This window comes from Episyrphus balteatus, chromosome 2 (assembly GCF_945859705.1).
Source record: "Episyrphus balteatus chromosome 2, idEpiBalt1.1, whole genome shotgun sequence".
NCBI lineage: Eukaryota > Metazoa > Arthropoda > Insecta > Diptera > Syrphidae > Episyrphus > Episyrphus balteatus.
In genome coordinates this window covers 29,449,737-29,472,267 of record NC_079135.1, presented here as the reverse complement: position 1 = coordinate 29,472,267, position 22,531 = coordinate 29,449,737, and the positions used below count along the sequence as shown (strand labels likewise).

At 32.5% G+C, this 22,531-nt stretch overlaps 2 protein-coding genes across 4 annotated transcripts in view; one reads left to right on the top strand and one right to left on the bottom strand.

Moving 5' to 3' along the window:
• Nucleotides 1-86: 86 nt before the first annotated feature.
• LOC129908298 (uncharacterized) overlaps nt 87-22,531 on the bottom strand; it is a 50,790-nt gene continuing 28,345 nt past the window's right edge. For all 3 annotated transcript variants that reach the window (XM_055984705.1, XM_055984706.1, XM_055984707.1), the window contains 4 exons: nt 7,695-7,757; nt 4,478-4,661; nt 3,968-4,115; nt 87-3,844 (listed from right to left, as the gene is read on the bottom strand). In XM_055984705.1, the coding sequence (XP_055840680.1) occupies nt 1,702-3,844; nt 3,968-4,115; nt 4,478-4,661; nt 7,695-7,757 (2,538 nt within the window). In that variant the 3' untranslated portion in view covers nt 87-1,701. The remainder of the gene's footprint in view (nt 3,845-3,967; nt 4,116-4,477; nt 4,662-7,694; nt 7,758-22,531) is intronic.
• On the top strand, nt 9,644-10,522 carry LOC129908299 (uncharacterized). Its single transcript, XM_055984708.1, has 2 exons — nt 9,644-10,060; nt 10,121-10,522. The coding sequence occupies exons 1-2, from the start codon at nt 9,740-9,742 to the stop codon at nt 10,484-10,486; spliced, it is 687 nt and encodes a 228-aa protein (XP_055840683.1). The 5' UTR covers nt 9,644-9,739; the 3' UTR covers nt 10,487-10,522.

Below are 22,531 nucleotides of genomic sequence, written 5' to 3'. Positions count from 1 at the left end.
ATTCTGATACTCCAAACTTTGTAGTCGATTTTCTCGAAACATTTTTTTGAAACATAGAACATTATAGTTTTGAGGCAGCGATATGACGTTTGGTTAAAATTTGACACTAGCATGGTGAATAAAATGGGTTAAAATTTACCCAGCTGCGGAGCAGGGTAAAATTTGACACTAGTGGTTAAAATTTGACGTTTCTCAAGATAGAAAGATCAAGATAGATTTGAAATTATTTTTGTTATAATGCGTTGATATTTTAAGAAATGTTAAAAGTATTAATACAAAGTACTTCCTCAAATTAATATTCATCTTGAAAAATTGAAAATCTACTAATTGTTTGTTTGTTTTTTATTTTTTATATTTCTATTTTGTTGGCAGCTGGTGAACTACGAATTAGTGTTAGAAGACTGAATTAATAAATTTCTTTTTGATCATAATGAAATGGGAATTTATCGATAAAATAAAAAAAAAGTATGTGAAATTGAGAATTTCTTACATTTTCATACTAGAATATTTAACTTGATATATTTTCAACTGGGTTTTGTTAAAAAAAATGGTTAATTGAATATAAGAAAAAACATTTTCGAGGGTAATTTTGTTTTATCTTGAGGGAATTTTATTCAAAGTAGTACCAAGAAAAAAGTCCCATTTAATACATTTTAACCCAATTCGCACAGCAAAAAAATAAATTTGATCCCTTTTTTAACCAAACGTCAAATTTTAATCGTGGTAGAAATTTTAACCAACATTTTAACGCAATTCGCACACAGCCTTAGTTAGCAAAAATTTGCAACAAGTAAAATATAGGTTATCTAAGATTCCGATAACTATAGGGCTTTTAAGGAAGAAGTGTTCAAACGTCAAACGGTCCACTTTGCTGAACAAAAAAATCAATTTTTTTAACAAAAAAAATCAATTTAACAAGAGTCTTTAAACAGTCAGCAACCACTTAGCTAATAAATTCATACGAAAATTAATTTAAAACCCGTGTTTTATTAAATTTAAAATTTGTATTTGTCATGTTCATCAAAGTGGGAGCTGTCAGATTTGGATTCGACAGCTTCGCTTACATCCCTATTGTTCTATTTTAAGGGTCAGCTTACAATACTCCAAACCGATTACGATTAATTAGTAGAGAATTAAACTAACAAAGTTTTAAGTTTTGACAAAACTTAAATAAAACAAGGAATGCGAGTATACTAATAGATTAGTCGCGTTCCATTGGAGTTAGTAAACTATTAATGAATAAAAATGATGTAGTACATTTACTAGAAGAACTACTCACGCTCTTCTTGAAAGTGTCTTCAATTAAAAATCACTTTTAAAGTACTCATGAGTAGTTTACCACCTCAAAAAGGAACTGGGCTAAGGTTGCGTTTCGTTGAGTTTCTATTCACTTTCGTTAACTAAGAACTACTGCGCTGATTGAGAAAGTACAATTTGACAAGTAGAAACTGAAGACATAACTGTATGTAACCCCAAAACTAGTAATTCATCTATATAAGTACTAAAAACATAAACAAATAATAGTCATAGCGAATACTTCACAAGTATACACATATAAAGTACAAAAAAATAATATCTTAAAACTCTTACTAAAATAGTTAACGGTATGAAATACTACAATAACTCTGTTCACAATCTCTAATTCTTACTTTTCATTTATACTTTCCTACACTCCTATAACTTCTAAACAAAAACTTCCTTTCACAATCGCCTATCACTACTATCCGACCATTCATTATCCGATGCTGTCAAATGGCCGGGCCGCTCAACTTTTGACAAAATCTGATGTCCCGCATCGGATGGAGCATCTCTCCTATTATCCGGATAAAGTAATCCAATATCGCTATTGCCCAAATTCTGTATAATACTGCTTATATTTGGCCTCTTAATCGGTGTATGTTGGGACTTTTGAAAATGACTTTGCGGTGCTGCACTCTTAAAACTAACCTCATTGTCATAAGTGGCCATTGTCAGTGGTGTATTCTCGAATTGATTTGGTTCTTTAATCACCTCGTACTGAGCATCTGGAGCTAGGAACACAACATCTTGAATATTCTTTGTCGATCTTCGATGTGCCTCTTGGCTTTGTTCCGAAGAAAACGGAAATGAAGCAACAAAATTAGACCTTGCTGCTGTTTCGTTCAGTTCATTTGTCTGATTGGCATAACTGCTTGGGACATTGCTATTGGCACTACTGGGAAAATGCGAGGATGGATGTGCGGCAAAATTATTGCATGGAGTTGCCGGTGACAAATCAGTGAAATCAGTCTTTTCACCCGAATCTACCGAACACATACTTTGCCGGGAGATATCTTTCGGAATGAGTCCCTGTCTAGATTGCACCGGCAGATTGAGTTGATCCAGCTCGACTCGTGACTGCTGGGGAAAGGGAAGCCTACACCGAACCGAGTTCTCTCGCTGTCCAAACCGCTGAGCCAAGTAGTCTTCATTTTCATTGCTCTCCGGTTGGTCTTTCACTTGATTTGCCGGCTTATCTTTATTCGAGGACGGATGGTGCTGATTTGCATCATCGTAATAATTATCATTTTTCACCGAAACATTACAACAACTACTAACGTCGGCAAAGTAGACTTCCGATTCGGTTGGATCACCATTCCGAACAACACCAACATTACCACCCTCCTCCGTGGAATCGGGCAAATTCTCTCCATTATTCTGGAATCCGGAGTTTTCAACTCCACCCGTTTTCAGTCTCTTAATCTTTGGCTGCTGACACGTTGATGATTGTCCGCTCGAGGTCGAATTCATCGCCTCATGATGTCCACCCACCGGATTCGGTTCATGATACTCGTGCTCCATGAAAACATTCTGCACATTCACCCTCTGGGTAGAGTGTGAATTCGGACCAATACTCTTGGCGCCAACTTCAACGACACGTTTTTTTGTCTTCCTCACCGGCAGGGTATTCGAGAAGCGATCCCTTGGCCCATCACTATCAGAGGGAGTATTCTCATAGGTGTCCTTTGGCGTTTTAAACACACCATTGCCACCGGCACCACTCTGCCGCTTAATCATGTTCCGAGTAGCTTGCTGCGAACAAAATGGCTCCATTGAGTGGCTATCTGTGGATGAACTGTGCTGGTGGCACTCTATGTTCGGTATTTGAGAGTGCGATGATTGCGGTGCTCCTGCCATTTGTCGTTCCATCATCATATTCTGGCACTGATTTGAATGCGAATGCATATACTGATAGCGACCTCTTCGCGCTGGACTATTTGGATCACTGTACGGTGGTGGGGGACCCCACACTCCATACGGCAGTCCATTGGCCATAACATTAAAGGCGGCCTGCTGATTCTGATGGGCCATGCTACAACTGACCCGTTCATCGGTCATCACTCCAGCTGCATCACCTCCAGCTTGAGCATTATTCGAAAAGCCATACTGCGAATCTGGACTGGATGGGGTCTGCCGATACCTTGCATTCGGATCGGGAGAACTTCGCTGCCAAGGCATTCGAGGCCAACTCCATCCAGCGACACGAGCCCTCTGGCTACTTTGATTTAGTCCACGATTTTGCCCTCCACCGGTGTTTAAATCATCTCCACCTGGATTGGGTGAATAGAAATTTCCCGGCGGTTGTCCAGTCCAGAACCGCCCATCGGCCCCAGCATCCCAAGGATAGCCGGTGGGAGCTAAAGCCTGTCGATGAGCATGGCATTGTTCACAGCAACGACACATGTTCGCTCGCGGTCCACTAATTACTCCTGCCGGTCCATTCGGTGGCATCGGTCCATTTGGCGGCGGTCCCTGCTGGCTTGTGGTATACAATGACCGACATCGTAATTCCAATTGTTCCCAGTACATCTTTTTACGTTCGTGGCTATATAGAAAAAGAGGGAAGAGAAAGCAAAGAAGATTGTGTTTTTTATATTTTTTTATTGTACATGGAACTATTAACGGATTTTAGTTAGATGGTGTGAAAGGTTCCACCCTCGCTACCTACCTTAAAAGTTGATAGACGAGCATACAGCTGAATACGGCTACCAGGACACCAGCCACTGATAGTCCGAATATGGCTCGCAGGCATGAATACAAGGATCCATGGACCACCCCACAGTCGGATAGTGAATCGAAAACCAGCCTTACTCCCTCTATTATAAGAACCCAGTTTCCAATGAATGGTTCCATTTACCGGATATATGCCCGTTGGTGATGGGTGGTGGCAGGAAGATTGGTGTGGGGGAAGCAGGTTAGAAAAAATAGAAATAGAAACACATTAGGGTGTTAGTTATGTATATGAAAAGAGGGAAGGTATCCGGATGGATGCTGCTGAGACTCGATATCAAATCGTGTCCCGCACACACCCATTTAAAAAAAACGGTTTTCTGTTAAAGTCTTGTGTCGTTGTTGACGATGGTGCTGTTCATGTAGCTAGAGCCCCCCTGTCGCCATAGTCATCGTCATCGTCATCGTCGTCAGTTTAATGATCGACTTGATGGGTTTTGATTCTTACCTTTATCCACTCGTTCGACTTGTGACTCAATCATGTCGGAATAGCATGTACAAGTCCGTGTTTTTTGTGCGTATTCACATTCTCGTAGAGCTTGCAGGCGGCTCATATGGAGGACTGTCGTTGTAACAGTAACCAAGGCACATGTCAGGGCCGATACCAAACCACACGCTCCTGACAGTTTTATCTGTAAAAGACGACAAAAAAAAAAATATATGAACAAAAAAGACCAAAATGAATATAAGTTGCTTTGGGTGTGGGAGAGAGGATCTACTTTGACAGTATCAGCCAGCGAAGCGGGAGAGAGGATGTGGAATTGGGAGCTAGGAGATACGACAAAGAGGAGTAAGGCAAAAGTATAAAACGAGAACGGAACAAAATTGAAAATCATCGATTTGATTCGAAAAGGACTTTTTTTTTGTTGTATTTTGTTTGAGTTTCCAGGAACTTGGTTCGCCATATTGTTGTGTTCTTTTTTTTTTCTATGTTATCCTGTGGATATCACGCGACTTTTCCTTTGCTAGAGATTTATAGGGAAAGATGGTGAGACTAACAACACACAGAAAAAAAAATTGAAAAAAAAAATAAAACTAGGTTGGGAAGAAGTACTGATTTATACTCCTTCTCGTTCCACAGGAAACAAGGACACAGAACACAAAAAAGAAAAAAAATATAAAAAAAAAAGTAGGAACCTAAACTAGGTGGAATCGTTGAACACATATGGGACCTTGTTAGAAGTTTATAAATCCTTAGACTGTTTTTGGAGGGACGAAGGACGTTTTGTTTTGGGGAAAGAGGAAAAGTTTTTTCTTGTTTTATTGAAATAAATGTTTTATTTTACTTTCGAACTAAGCATTGACTTGTTTGCGTGATTAAGTGGACGGCAAAAGTAAAAAAAAATATATATATAAAAATCTAGATAATCCAATTGAATAATGGGAATATAGAGATATGTAGACACTCTAGACAGGGTGGCAAAGAGCCTTGAAATACTTTTAAACAAAAAAAAAAAAATCCAGTAGGATGACATGACTACAAGAAGATAATATGAGTAGATATTTAATTAAGGGAATTGGTTTAGTTTTTTTGTGCAAAAGAAAATGATGTTTTAGAATTTTGTGAAAAGTTTTTATATTAAAAAAAATATGGGTAGTAATATATAACCAAATATTTTTTAGAAGAAACATTTGAACAGAATTTAAAATGACTCAGAGGTTTTCAACTTTACAGTACATAACCAATCGAAAAAATACAACATTTTGTTAACTTTTTTTTTAATTTTTAAAGTTTTTGTAGCTACAACTATTCGTGTAGGTCTCGTTTTCTCAAATTCCTACCATGTAGATTCGGGTTGAAGTTAAAAAAAAATAGTATAGGTAAATCATTTGTTTTTGAAAAAAAAAAAAACATACAAAAGGGGAAACCGCCTTTTTTGAACCTTTTCGAAATATCAATATTAAACATTTTTTTTAGTATTATATCGTGTCAAGAACTAAGAAATATGAATAACACAAAAATTATTTTCCAAAATAATAAATAACAAAACTAATGTCTGTGACCACTAAAAAAAACCGGAGAACTGAGAAAATATTTTTTTATATAATAATAATGTATACTATACTTCCTCTAAGCTGTGAATTTGTGAATTTCAGTCTATTTTTTGATATAAAAAAAATTAAAAATATGATATTTGACTAACTTTTTGTACTAATCCAGTAACTAGACATTATTATCTTTAAATCAAGCCATCGAAACCTAAAAAATTATTTAATGGAATATTATTTGTTTACAAACTTTTAAATATTTATTACATGAGAGTAACGCTAAGTTCGAAACGGTTAATAGTTTATGTCTCCCCGTTTTGATGGAACAGGTAAGCGCTTTCATTCTTCAGGACATACTTTTTAGACATAATAAAAAAAAAAAAAATATTGAAAAAAGACAGTTAAATTTTTGTAATTAATTTTTTCACAAAATTCTGAGTTTAAGGACCATTTCTGTTCAAGAACACCTCATTCAGTTAACTTGATTTTAATTTTACAGATAGGAATAAAGTTCTGGCTTTGTAAAAATGTATAAGTATATTTTAATAATGTATATGTTTTGCCATTGTGTTGTAATACATTGTTTTTTTTTTTTTAATTTGAAGTCGATGTGAGAAAATTGCTTCTACCGCCTGAACGGTTTAATCTTGTCCTTCACTCCTCTTTAATTTTTTTCTGTAAATAGTCTAAATAATCTTTTGACATCATTTAATTTATGAAATTCAAAAAAAAAGTTTTAATTTTTTTTTAGTTTTAAAAAAGAAACGGCAACACCGGCAATTTTTAACCCATAGAGGTTAAAGTATTTTTTATTACTTAAATTTAAAAAACAGAAATCATCAAAATTGGATCTGTATCTAATTTGCTTTAGTTACTCCACTAAAACATAATATAACGATAACAATCCAAAAAAAAATCCGAATTTCTTGAATTTTTTTTCCAAAAAAAGAAATCACTAACTTTTTTTTTTAATTGCTCCAAAGAAAAATTACTTTAAATAGGGCAAAATGTTTTAATCTTAAGCTTTCATCCTTGGGAACAATGCCTTCTGTAATGCCAAGAGATGATAGCGAATTTTGAAAATTTTATTTTCATAAACGAGGTTGAAAATGTCCCAGATCGTAATAATAAACTTAAAATTAAGGAAGCACTTAAGTTTTCTTCACTCAAATAAAATTAAAACTGAAAAGTACAACGTGTGCCAAAAAGTTACATTTGGACAAACCAAAAACCAATGGAACCATATACCATATCAAAAACCAAATTAATAACTTTATCGTGGTCTTATAACTACTTTTAATTTAATTTTATAAGAAACTTAAAAAATAGTATAAAATTTGTTTTATTTTTGAAATTGCAAAAATATCTTTTGTTTGGAGGCCAAAAAAACTAATGCCATAAAATTTCTTGTATAACAAAGAAATTTAGAGTTTTTTTTGTTATGAAAATCGTTAAGCCGTTCTTAAGCAAAATATGTTTTATTTATGTACGAGTATACCTACAAATTTTCAAAATTGTTAAAAAAAAAATTATGTTAAAAAACGGAAAGAAACTCTTTGTAAAAAAAAATTGTTTAGGTAAGCAAAAAACGAGTAAAATATACTAAAGCAGAGAAGCGTTTCCACAACAATTCGTTACGTTACGTTACGTAACATGGTGAAATGATCATAACTTACCAAGTAGCTGTATCGATTACGCCTTCTAGCCAAACTCATGATACACAATCCTGTTAATATTAACTGCAAATAAAAAAAAAAAATAACAAAAATCATTTTTAGTATAAAATAACTATCAAAATAAAAATACTTTATAATAAGATTTCAGCAGTTTTTACTGTCGAAATAATATAGTGGCATAATATTCCTGTGGAATTTGTTGATAAGGCGAAAAACTTAGGAGTTTGTTTTAATCGGACTTTAACATGGAATGACCATATAAATGCTGCAGTAGGGAAGGCGTATGGCGCTTTAAGAACATTATTCGTCACGAAAAAAATTACGCCCATTGAAACCAGAAAGATGCTAGCCAAAACATTAGTAGTTCCAATCTTGACTTATGGATGTGAAGTTTATTGCAGTTTGGATTCTGTGTCTCTAAGTAAACTCAATGTTGTTTTCAACAATACTGCTCGCTACGTCTTTGGGCTGCAAAGATATGACCATGTTTCCAACTACAGTAAAAGCTTGTATGGCATAAATTTCACCGATCTTTTGAAATTCAAAACACTGACTATGTTGTTTAAAATCGTTCATTACAAGCAACCACCTGGGCTCTTCAACAATATTCAGTTTTTGTCATCAAATAGAACCAACCTTATCTCTATTCCTCGGTTTACATGTCTTACATCTGAGCGCCAGTTCTTCATTGGCGCGGCTCGTGTTTGGAATTTGCTTCCACGCGAATTAAGAAGAACAGAAAATCTGAAAATATTTCAGACGAAGTTAAATAAGTACTTAACAACTCATTAAGTTGAACCAGTTTATGTTTCAAATCATTAAAATTGTACCTTTTTTATGTTCTCAAATCATTAAAATTGATACATGTAGATAAATGAACTTCCGAACGATTTAAGGTTCAAACTATCTTATGGTTCTTTGCTACTTGCGCGGGTGTCATTTTAACTTAACTTTTTTAATTAAAATTGCTTTTCTCTTCTTCTCTATCTCTTTTTCTTTTTCTCTTTCTTTTTTATTTTATTTTTTTCTCTCTCTCTCTCTCTCTTTCTATTTTCTCTTTTTACTATCGCTTCTTTCTAAATTTTGATTTTTTCATGTTAATGTTAATATAATTGTATAATTTTCCAATTCACAAGGCTTAATTAACTAAAAGATGTATAATCTTAATATTAAGTTATATTTTATTTTAATAAATACAAAATACAAATACAAAAAATACATAATGATCGAGCTAAATTTTGAGCTCCCATACAAAAATTCGCTCCAAAATATAGCCGAGCTAAAACTTATTCAAGGATTTCAGGTGAATTGTGCTTAGTCCAGAAAAAAAGTTTCATTTTCATTTGCAATTGTATACATTTCTAATTTCTAACAACTTAGCACATCGAAAAAAAGTGAAAACGAAAAAAAAAAACAAACTAAAATTAAGCGCGATCACTAACTCTTATCATTTCTACAAACTCTCATTAGCTCCACAAACTCTTATCTGGATGCCATAAAAAAAACATTTTTTTACACAAAATGGCCGTTGTACCATACGCAAACTGAGATTTATGCTCAGGATGAACTCCTCTTCGATACTGCATGCAAATTTAGCGGCATCACAATTTTTTCAGATTTTTCCCCCATTGACTGTACAATAGTGATCTGGAATCTACTCGACGACTTGACCGACACACATACATAGACGCGTGCGCGTAAAAGCCAGAACTATAATTGGCGGATGGAGTCGGAAGCTACTGTCAATTGTTGTTGTTGCGGTTGCGAGCGCACTCGTCGGATGAAAGCTTATGGAAAACAACAACAATTTCGCCAATTATAGTTCTGGCTTAACTCGAATCGACTCGACTCGACGACATAGAAGAGTGCAGCACGTTAACTTATTCTTATCACGTTAACTTTCTTATCAATTGCATATAGTTCTTGATCATAGATGGAAGCTGAGTTGTTGTTGTTGGCTCAGAGTAGGTATAAATATCGGACTTGGAAGGGATGAAATGTTCAGTTTAAAAGTACACGTCTAACTGTAATAAGGGCTAACAAATATGAATCCTTTGTTAAAAAAATTTAATAAGATCGGCAATCCTGACAGAATAAAAAAACCAGAAAAAAGTCTTAAGCAACTTAAATTAAGAAACAAATATAACATTTTGAAGGCAAAAAAATGTAGACAACAAATAAAGGTAGAATTAGCGGATGAAATAGTTTATCTGCCAAAAAGATTTAACGAAGAGCTTACAGAAGATGAGATAAATGAACTTTCAAAGTGTTCATTTGAATTGTTAGCTCCTATGGGCAATTCTTTTAAGATAAACATTGATTTGAAAGAACATCAAAACGAAAAAACGGATATCATCAATCGAGAAGTAAACGATATAATTATATTCATGTATTTTTTAACGATGCGTGTTAATTTTTTTTTTTAGACATTTGAAGTTTTATTAGAAGAAAAAGCTGAGATGAATTTAAATCAACGAAAAATTCTATTCAATATTAAACCAGTTCCGGATAATTTCGAGCCGATTTCTTGGATTAAGGATGCTATAAATGGGCCATTTCAACTTGCAATGAAAGATCTTAATTCTTCTGATAATGTGAAAATAATTTTTCGTCGACATTGTTATCCTGAACATCAAGCTGAAGAAGATGATGAAATAGAATTATTCAACATTCATGATTTAGAAGAAGGTGATGCATGGGAAAAGATTATGAAAATTGTACAAAAAAATTGGAATAACATGACAATTGAAAAGTTTTATATAATTGTAACAATAGTTTCATTGGATTTGTAATGAAGATTATGATTTTAAGATTATATTTTTGGTATATTAAAGGAAATATTAAAATAAATTACTTTGTTTTATTAATGTTATCTCTTGGTTTTTCATGACAATTCAAGTTTTGGTGAATGAAATAGAAGAAAGTTTTGTTTTAATTACTTTTGTTATCCTACTTTTAATGAAACTATACTTTTCTAAAGGGTTTTTGTATGCTGATTCCGAATCCGAAGTCAGAATTGGCCTAGGACGTCACGTTTTTTTAAGATATTCCTGTTTAGTAGAGTAACTAAAGCAAATTATTAGGGAACCCGGCCGAACAGCTCTGATTTTGACGATTTTTTTTTTCAAACGTAGGTAATTAAAAATACTTTAAAGTCTATAGATTAAAAATTGCCGGTGTTGCTGTATTGTTTTTTAAAATTAAAATTAATTTTTTTTTAGCAAAACCATTTTTTTTTGCTTAAATTTCATAAAACAAATGAAAGCAAAAGATTCTCTAGGTAATTTAAGGAAAATATGTATAAGGTAGTAAGGGACAATCTTCCATCGTTTAAGCGATAAATGCAATTTTCTAACATTCTGACCTCAAACACAAAAAAAATATTTTGAAAACAACGGCAACACCTACAATATTTTAAAATACAGTTTTAAAAAGCCAGAAGCTCATTCTTATCTCCTATATTTAAATCCACTAAATTTAATCAAGACTTTTTGAAAAAATGGTCCTCAAACTCAGAATTAAAAAAAAAAATGTAATTAGAAAAATTTTAAATGACTTTTTTCCAAACTTTTTCTAATAAAATATGAATTTATTTAAAAAAAATTTTTAGCCATAAATATTATGAGTTGAATTTCGAAGCAAAAAAGGTAAAATATATCACACTTTTGAATAAAAAAAAATGAAAAATTACTTCAATTTCAATGGTTTTTTTTTATTAAAACTGAATTTTTGCATTGAAATAATTAATTTTCTCAAAGACTGAGGTAAATAGGAACTTTAAATTTTTGCTATTTAACTTTCAACAGTAAGCGTTATTAAATGAATAAAAAATAATTTTATGTTTAGATGTTGAACTTTAAAAAAAAAATAAGTTAGGTACATTTTTTTTCAAAACTTTTATTAAAAAAAGTTCTTCAAAATGAAATACTTTTTAATTTTTTTCATAAACCGTAATACATATTGACATTTCCTTTTATAATTTGAAATCATAATAAATGCGGCCAAAAAAATTTGAAAATAAATGCATTTTATATTACGACCAAGTTTAAAAAACGACATGTTAAAATTTTTTCAATAATTTTTTTTTTCAAAAATCTGAGTTCAATTACCATTCTTTCAAAAGCCGTTCATTCAATTAACTTAATTTTAATTTTACATATATGACTAAGCTTCTAGCTTTTAAAAAATGTATATTTGAATATTGTAGGTGTTGCCGTTGTGTTCAAATATTTTTTTTTGTGTTTGAAGTCAATTAATAAGAAAATTGCATCTACCGCTTGAACTATGGAAGATTGTCCCTCACTCCCATATATTTTTTTTCCTTGAATTTCCTAGACAATCTTTTGGCATCAATTAATTTATGAAATTTAAGAAAAATTTTTGAAAAAAATTTGTTTTTGTTCACAAAAAACTTCAATTAAATTTAAAAAATCAAAACGGCAACACCGGCAATTTTTAATCTATAGACTTTAAAGTATTTTTAATTACCGACGTTTGAAAAAAAAGATCATCAAAATCTAAGCTGTTCGGCCGGGTTCCCTAATATTGCCAATTTTTGAGCTTTAGTTACTCCACTAGTTAGAATATCTCAAAAACCCATTTTTTTGCTGTTTTCGAAGAAATATTTTGGCATAATGTAATCTTTTTCAATTAAAATTGTTATCGTTGGGCGCATTTCAATATTCATAAAGGAATTATGATTAATAAACTATCAACTGAATTGACCATATCGAGCCCTTCCCGCCAAAATATCGTAAGCGACATGGCGTCTACGATGTTTTCAATGTTTTAGGTTTCAGTAAAATCTTAATTATTTTCTGTTTATAAACTTATTGTAGACAAGTTTGATGTGAATGTTTTTTTTGAACAATTGTTGATTAGATTTACACAAAAGAAATATATCTTATTCGTTTTTATTGTTGAAAAAATACGAGTCTATGTTGTCAGGGCCGTCTTTAACTATCCTGGGGCCCTTGGGCACACAAGAATTTTGGGGCCCTTTTGGAAAGTAAAATAAGTACAATGGTTGGCTTAAAGGCAATGGTTATGGTTAAAAAGGGGTGCCAATATATCGTTTCATATAAAGTAAAGGGGGTGCCAATAATACGTGCATCGAGACATCAATCGTTGCCACTGCCAATAATTGTACCCTGTATCCGTTATAAGTTTCAGTTTGAAGAATTGGAAAAAAGAGCTCAAACGGATTGATAGATTTGCTAAAAACTCGGTACAGACGATTTCTACGTAATTTTCAATTTTTTTTATTTTTTGCCTTTTTAATTTAATGTCTCTTTTTCAACGGATATCTCCAATATAAAGTTTTCGAGATATTGCAATTTTCTCAAAAACGGATAACGATTTTGCTTTGAAAAAAAATATGTTTTGCTGCAAATAAGGCCGCACTTTTGAAAGAAGAAAAATATTTTTTGGACCGTTATTAACGGTACCTACTTGCCATAGAACCGATTTCTTAATGAAAACGACACAACCGATTTTAATGAAAATTTTTACATAAAAAGGTTTATACTGATATTAAAACTAAGAAAACTTAGAAAAAAATTTTTTTTTAAGTTATTTAATGAATTTTATGTGTCAATCTTTAAATACGAGAGCAATTCGCAATTCAAACCATTGTACCATGGCGTTTTCCATTGAACCAAAACATTGATGTACCGTCGACGAGCCGGCAATATTTTTTTCTCAAACGTTTTCCAACGAAAAAAGTATTGATGTTTTTTGCCGACGAATTGATTCTTTTTCGTCTTTTAATACGAATCTACTCATATTTTTACACTGATTTTAACACGCACTACAAATTTGACAGTTTTGCAAACTTCAAACGAAATTATTATTTAAGGAAAAAGATAATGGAAGAGAATTCGTTGTTTTTATTAATAAATAATAAATAATCTTACCTACAGTGGAAAAAAAGGTATTTTCTTGTTTTTTGAAAATATTATTGTCTTATTTTATTTTTGAAAATTGAATTTGGGTTTGGTGGTTTGGATTTAAATTTTTTTCCGCATACAACGCCACATATTTTGTTTTCTTTTTGAAAACATATATTTTCCGTATAGGTGTAGAAAAAAATGTATTTGATTGTTTGGTTGCCATATAAAAACTAAAATTTTTTGGTAGATGGTCTGACCGACAAAAATGTTTTGAGAATATAATATTCGTTCCTTCGGGGCCCCCTGAGAATGGGGGCCCTGGGCACGGGCCCCGTGTGCCCTTATGGTAAAGACGGCATTGTATGTTGTCATTAATTTATATTTAAATTTGGCGCTTACTATCATTTGGCGGGAAGGGCTCGATATTGCGATCGACGCTCGACATTCCTCCAATACTATGGTAGTCCGAACGTTCCAAAAAGCCAACACATGAACACACTAATTGTTTGAGGTGGCGCTCATTGTTTTGTATTCCTATGATCGTTTTTCTTTATGATATAGTATTTAAATTTGTACTTTCCAGAAATGAATTCCGTGTGTGTGTAATAGGTGTGAAGCCAACCGATGTGCAGCGCATGCTCGTGAGGCTTATAAAATAATTATTTTGTAAAGTAAAAAACAACAAAAAAAATTACATTTTGGTTAAAATATAATATTAGGTGAATTTTTTAATAAAAACGTTCAAAGAAAATTGGAAAAAATGAATCTTGAATGTAAAGAATGCAAAAAAACTACGCGCAATTTTACAACAATTCAATGTGGTGGATCATGTGGCCATGTCATGTTTTTCATCAACATTGTATTGGTGACAAATACATATTGAGAGCGTTAGAAGAAAATCAGTATTTATGTGTATTGAGTATAGATTGCAAAAATGCTCTCAAATCAATAAATGTAAATGTTATAGACGTAAATAAAAAAATGAAAGAGCTAGACAAAAGATTAATAATAACACTGGTCAACAAAATTTAACTTTTCTTTTGTCACAAGAACCCAAATATACTTTTCTAGTAGTTTTTGGGGTGCTGAATCCGAATCTGAAGTCAGAAAAATTTGATTGGCCTTCGTTTTTCAAATATTACCGTTAGAAAATGTCAAAAAACGTAATTTTGGCTGTTTTCGAGGTTCTGTTTTGAGATTTTCTTTTGAATATAACAATGAAAGAAAATGAATTCAAATTCGATAATTGTGAGGTTATTAAGGGGAAATTAAAAATAAAAATTAAAAATTTCTTGAAAAAAAATTTTGGTGCATTTCATGGATTTATTTCTTAAATAAGCACAATTTTGTCATTTCTTCTATATACATATTAATCAAACAAAATTAAAAAAATTGGGGTTATATGGTTGCCAACTATGTTTTTAATTAAATAGGAGAAAACATGATACATATAATGAAAAATTTCAATATTCAAAAAAACTGAAAATTAATTTTTTCTGTGAACCAAAATATACATACTTTTCTAATTTTTAATATTCTAAATTTAGATCCGAAGTCGAAAAAGTCTATGACGTCACGTTTTTGAAATTTAGAAGTTAAAAATAAAAAGATCCAACACCTTTTTGACATGAATTTAGCCAAATTTATATAGTATTTTGAAAATGAACATTCTATTTAAAGGCTTTTTCTGGCCGCCATTTTGAATAAAAAAAGGTTCGCAACTTTTTCGTATTCTCCATACTAATATCCTTCAGTGAAATGGCCATGCAAATGAATTTTGACGCCAAAAAGCACAAAAGGGACCACTGTGTGGCGGAGTACAAACTACTTTATAAAAATATACCTATCTATACATTTTTTTGCCTGTTATTGAAATACACATGTATTCAGCCCTATGATGGTAGCCGATCGGAAGAAAATTTTATCCGATTTGTACGAATTTTTCAATTTTCATATGTTTTTAACCCTTCCGACAATAAATTCGGACAAATCTACGAAAAAAAATCTTAGGTGCGTTGAAAATTTAAAATACTTGCGATGCTATGCAGTGAACTGTCAAAATATTTGCGACGGGTTGTGCTTTGCGCTTTTTTTTTTCTTTCCGATTCTTCCCGACAGAAAATCAAACGTGAAATATTATCCGAAAAATATAAAAACCAAAAAAATTGGAAAATAAGTGTGTTGTTTGACGTTAATTTTTCTTCTCAAATTCGGGAACCGTGAATACAAAAATCTTCCGATCGGAACTTTTCTCCGATCGGATATTTTTCCGATCGGCTACCATGATAGGGCTGATTAATAAAATCAGTTCCCGAAATACCTATTTTTGATATTTTTGAGTAAGATATGTATATACATTTCAAATTCAAGCGAATAAGTTCTGGGGAAGTTTTTTACGTCATTCAATTCGTTTCGTTTTTCAACCGTAACCTATACGAGAAAAAGACATTGAGATACGATGAATTACAAATATTCCAACCAAAAGTGTCTCAATATCTTGAAACAATTGCGATTTTGGCGGCAGAAGATGGTGGTATGACGTCATTCAAAACGTCTGCCACATATGTAGGTGAACGAATGTGTTCTCCAGTCTCAAGTGAAATTGATTAACCTAAATTTGAGAAAACTCCAAAAGATAAAAACAAAGTCTGATGATGCCTATCACTGATTTTTAAATGTTTTAAATGTCTGTCACAAAAAAAATTTATGAAATGACAGTCAAAGGCGTCTCTATACAAGCTTTGATGTGAGTTTGAAATGCTTTTACCTTAACTAATTCTATTTTCAGAAGCGGGATACATTTTTTCTTGGTATAACGTTGACACAATGTGCTCGCAAACGAACCATCAGACAAACGAATATATTTTCGTTCCCACTTGACTAGAGAGAACCACTTGTATGAATTAATATCTTTTAGGTTTCTTTCAAGCTCAATGTGTTTCTTTTCCTAATATTTTCCGAATGAATAAATTTCTTTCTCTGCAACAGAAAAAGTCAACAAACATTGAAACTCATAAAACTACAGGATTCACGTTATTTTTTTTGTCTGTGAAAAAGGAGACCAATTTTTTTTTTCAATTTTAAGCAACCAACGATATTTTTCAATTTCAGACAAGTACTCTTTTTTGGTCATTATTTATCAATTCAAAAAGTTGCTACATTTATTATAAAACTTGAAATCACTCCAATTCATTCGTGAATGCATACAAAACTTTTGTTTTGCCTTAAGAGAAAAACATAAATTGTGTATTTGAAAGGTCTTCAATATTTATGACCATCCCGACCATTCTCAACTGCATCCCCAAAAATAGATTTCCACTTTTACCCTAAAATGAACGTGACTAATCACAATTTTCAAAATGGCTGTGTTGCTTCTTCTTCCCATGGCTCAATAACACCCTAAAGGTAAAAATTCAAATTATGAATTATGAATCAACTTTTGTGTGCATCCCCACAAATGACCCAATTAAATGCGATACCCTTATAAATAGATTTAGCATAAATCCAAAGCCCAAAGGGTTTTTCAAATTAATTTATTAAATTGCAAAATATATCGCATAAAACAAAACTTGGCGATGCACATTACACAAAAGAGGATTTCTATCGCTGGAATACCTCTACGTCAGTCTCGTTGTCCTGCGGTCGTACACTCTCCTCTCTCTAGTGTGCAATTAATCCTTCTCTTCGCCGTCGGTCGTGTTGTGTTGGCTCATCCCGAAAACTGTGCGAGGGACAATTTGGTTCTCGAGCCCTAATGCTAAACAAATACCGTACACATTTGTGTTTAAGTGGCCATTAAAGAATCTCCTCTCAAATATCATTGAACCGAGCCGCGCCGACAATGCACACAGCTGGGAAAATAAGGTGAGAGAGGGCGAGGGGTGGTTTGGAAGCTCTATTGGGGGTTGTTAGTCCTTTATTATTATTATTTTTTTGTAAAAAAGTTGGTAGCATGTTTTGTGCATTGCACAGGGTGCTGTGTAAACATTATTATACTTTTTAGAAATTGTGTGAGAAGACGGAATTGAATGAGATGAAAAAAAAGGGGGAGAGGAGGGGGAATATGTTGCATGGTTGAAATGACGATGATATATCTCATCGTGGAAACGGAAGACTTTTTTGTGCCGGCACATGTCGAATTAAAATAGATGATGGGTGGCATTTGGCCACCATTCTTCGACTCCGTCTTTTTTCTTTCTTTTCTATTTTGTGTAGAGAAATGCTTGCAGAATATAACAGAAGGAAAAAAAATAATTTATTTGCCTTCAAGTGAAAGAAAAAGCAACAGCGGGTGGAGAAAATTGGGAGTACCTATGCGATGTAGAAGTTGAAGCAAGTACAGTTCGTTGCCTTGTGACACGTCCCGCAGCTTGTATATGTAAGATATTCTTTTTTTTTCTTTTATTTGAATCGAAGCATGAGGTGTCTATTGGTTTACTATACGGTACATTTGATTGAACCAGGTTATGGGTTTTTGGAAAAGTATAAATATCAACCTGATGTTATCCTGGAACTTTTCGACTTATTTTTCGCAAAATTTCTTTCAGTAAAATATAAACTTAATTTAATTTGAATTTTTTTTTTTGATAAAGTTGACCATTTGATACTTAGAACTCATAAGTAATGTGTAACTTTTTTCAAAAGTAGCGAGGTTTGGAAAGACTTCAGAAGTTAGAAAAATCAAAGACTTCGTTAAGACTTCTTTAAGAGCTTCTTAGAAGTTTTATAGAAGATTTCAACAGGGTGACAGCTTAAGCAAGTCAATTTTTTTTTTGTTAAGATTTTATCTAATCAAGGTATTGGTTTTCAAAGAAATATTATGACAGGTGCCGTGAAATAACGCCGAGCGAAATAACGCCGAATTCCAAAATTCGGCGTTATTTCACTTTACAAAAGCGAAATAACGCCGAATTTCAACATTCGGCCTTATTGCACTTTGTCAAAGTGAAATAACGCCGAGTCCCAACTGAGAAATAAGGCCGAATGTTAGAAAAGTCAGCATAAGAGCAAACGCAAGTTAACCGGTATGTTACCCTTTTTCTTATTTTCAAAGGCATATAAGGCCCAAATTTATTTGGGCACAATGGCTCCCATACCAATTTGGGACTTATGTTCATCCCATCGAGGTATAGGTTCCAAAAAAGTTTTGGCTCTTATATGCCTCTTAATTATTCATTAACCTAGATAAGTTTCAAGATGTGATACAAATGTGGCGCAGGGACATAAGACCCAAGGACATAACGAACACTCTTTATTTTTGGGAGTTATGTTCCACTTGAGTGGGACGACATTTAATCTAAGAATTATGTCTCACTTGAGTGAGACATTAGCCCAACATATTTTTTATTTAACTGGGATATAAGCCCCACACTTTTCGAAATATAAAATAATAATGTAGAATAACTTTGAATACAACCAACCTCGCATGATAAGCGCGGGTGATTTGGAAAATTATCTCGCAAATAGGGCGGTCATCACAATACAAAGATAAGAAACGAATAAATCCCACCTGTTTTAATTGGTTGAAGGCAAAGCGGAAAAAAATTTGCTTACATGAGAATCTATTTAATTTTCGGAACCCAAACGCGAAGCGGAAAAAAATTTAGCCCACGGGAGAATCAATTTTGAGGTGTGAAAATAAAAATTCGCGCGAATTTTTATTTTCACACCTCAAAATTGATTCTCCCGTGGGCTAAATTTTTTTCCGCTTCGCGTTTGGGTTCCGAATATTAAATAGATTCTCATGTAAGCAAATTTTTTTCCGCTTCGCGTTTGCTAATTTATAATACAAACATATCTTTGTTGTTTGGTATACACATAAAAACAATAATAATACCCAGGACTTAGGCGTATAAACAGTGAAGTATGTTTGGAGGCTGGGGACATACTGTCCTGCTTTGGATACACTATTGGATAGGCGTATGTGCCAATAGGGTGGGACATAAGTGTAAAATCGAATTTTGTAACTATCCCAAATCCAGTTGGGAAATAATTTTATAATTTGTGAATTCTTCGTTAGTGAGACATTATGTCCATCTTTTATTTGTGGGTCTTATGTCCAACCTGAGTTTGACAATTAATTTGGAACTTATGTCTCACTCAATTGGAACTTAAGTCCACAAATATAAAGTGGCTGTTATATCCGTGGGCCTTATGTCCCTTTGCCAAGAATATTGCATTTCAATACCAAACTGACTACAGGTGGTTACATTGCAATTTTTCTTAAGCTCCACTTAGCAGGATTTGCCTCACTGAAAAAGTGAAATAATGCCGAATCGGCGTTATTTCACTTTGTCATTGTGAAATAAGGCCGAATGTTGAAATTCGGCGTTATTTCGCTTTTGTAAAGTGAAATAACGCCGAATTTTGGAATTCGGCGTTATTTCGCTCGGCGTTATTTCACGGCACCATTATGACATGTATGAGAAAAAGAAACTTTTATTAAAACTTTTCTTTTATTAAGTTTAAACTTCGATAAAGCTTCTTTTAAACTCGATGGAATTAATATTTCTTGAAAATGCGAAGAGGTGTTAAATGAGTTAATTTGTGTAGTTCTTTTTATAATCGATTCATAGAATCATAGCCCAGACAATTGTTAAGGACAACTCAATGTAAAATTAGCACAGTTACAAGTTTGTAGAACAGTTTTTGAAGTGAAAACTTCTTTAGTATCGTAGTGATTTGAAACAAGATGAAACGAAAAAGCGACATGAAAAATCAATTGATTATAACTTTTTTCTTTTAATAGACAGATGAATGATATTTATATTTATACTGTAGGTAGGTAATAGAATAAACTATTATGGTACAAAATTTCAATTAGTTATATATTTAAAATCCTGAGATAACGGTGAAAAGATGTTCTTTTTCTAAACACTTTATATCTTTCGATCTAGAGCACATACAAATTTGATTTAATATAATCTTTCATTTGATATATCACACAAAAGGGTACACACTCTACAAGTTACACAATCTTAGATTGAACAATTTGAAAAATACCTCAAAACACCTGTGGAGATCTGTTGCCGATGACTAGCCACAAGTGCAGTTTAGGAAGTCAATAACTGAGATTATAGACTTTTTTGTTTTTTTTCAATAAAAATGATTTTTTTAAGGTTTCACTTCTACCACGTGTGAACTGCAAACATGATTTTTTTTTCTCTTTTGTTTTGTTAACATTTTGACTCTAGAACTTATTCTGTAATTAGAGCTTGTTACTAATTTTAAATAGATCCCATAACCTTCTCAAGTTGAAAAAAATCTAAATCTAAGAAATCAAACTTTAAACGATAAAATTCATGCTCTAAGAAAATAATGGTTGGAGTACCACAAGGTAGTGTTTTAGTTCCAATTTTGTACCTTTGTACTATCTGAAAATTTGGTATAATAGTTTGAGTTTGTACTTGCGATACAAATTTAAATATTTTACATTTATATTTTTAAAACGAAGGGATCTTGATGAGATTTTAGAATCTTGAAATACCCACAATTCGAAAAAAAAAAAACTGCTCAGAAGCATAGAAAACGGTTATTTTAATCTATTTTAACGAAAAAAATTAAGTTCGCAATTTGTGAAGGACTTAATCTTCTAATTTATGTGCACATCCATAGTTTTCATAATTAAATTTTTGTCTTTAAAAATGTCAAAATTTTTGAACTGAGCAAGATTAAGTGTATCGATTCAAGAGAACCTTATTGTTAACACATTTATCCAACATCTTTTTTTTTAACATTAACATTATTTTTTTTTTTCTGTTCTCCTTTTATTCCATCATCGACCTTCTTCTATACCTTGTGGCAGTGATATGTGAAATGTGATATATGAAAATGCGTTTGCCCTAGAGAAATTGTGAGATGCTTAAGGAAAGGAACAAAAAAACAGACGTTTTCAAACGCTCTGTATGTTGTGTCGTTCTGTTTTTTTTTTTTTTTTTTTTGTATTTTATTTTATACTCTTATCAACCTTGCCTCCGATTTTTCCATTGTATATTGCTGTTGGGTACTGCTGCTGATGCTCGGGGGAGTTAAAGGACAAACATTCTACATTTGTGTGTGTATATAGAGGTATTTGCTATGCTGAGATTGTAAATTTTTGTAAATTCAACTTCGACAAGCCTTAAGCACATTTCCAATTATTTGTTGGTTTATGCGATCAGAATCTTTTTTCTCTTCTTGCTCTCTCAATGGCTATTACTTTGCATTTGCAATTGGAAATTGTAATCTTTGTGTGAGAATTCTTATTTAAGTTTTTCGCTGTGAGGGAAGTTGTGTGTGTATTATGTGTGGGGGAGAAAATTGTAAAAAAAAATTGAGACTTGAAATTTTGTTTGTTGTCTTAATTGAGAATCTTGAAGAATCTTGGAAAAATATTTTTTTTTTTCAGAATTTGCTTGGACAAAATTACAATTTTTTAAACATTTTTGACCCCATTTCCTAACATGAATAATAACAAAAGTAGAATGATTTGCGAAAAGAAGAACTTGAACAAAAAGCGTTCAACTAAAACATTAAAGTTCAAGATTAGAAGTAGTAAGAAAATTTGCATGCCAAATTGCACTTCACATTTCCGAATTCACATTCACTAAAACCTATTTCTAACGATGCACATAGGAGTATTCTGGTGGAAAAGCTGGACAAAAGTCGATTTTCTAAAAATCAAAATTTTGAATTAAATTTTTTACAAAGCGGATGGTAAATATACATGGGCTCATATGATGCACTTCTTTTTTTTTGTGGTTAAGTTTTTGGTGTGCCAAACAAGTTCAAAGTCAGCTGTTTATTTTCTGGAATTTTTTTTTTTAATTTCTGGTGATTTGGTGAGTATTGTTAGGAGATTGATTGTGAGCGAGTGTGCTTTTAAACATAAAATAACACTGACTTCGGATTCGAGCTCAGCACACCAAAAACCTATACAAAAGTATGCCTTGGTTTCTGTAACAAAAA

Bases quoted from the DNA above. Each gene is read 5' to 3' on its own strand.
- LOC129908299 (XM_055984708.1), top strand. From the start codon at position 9,740: ATGAATCCTTTGTTAAAAAAATTTAATAAGATCGGCAATCCTGACAGA. The intron at 10,061-10,120 runs GTAAACGATATA...TTTTTTTTTTAG, and splicing joins CGGATATCATCAATCGAGAA to ACATTTGAAGTTTTATTAGA.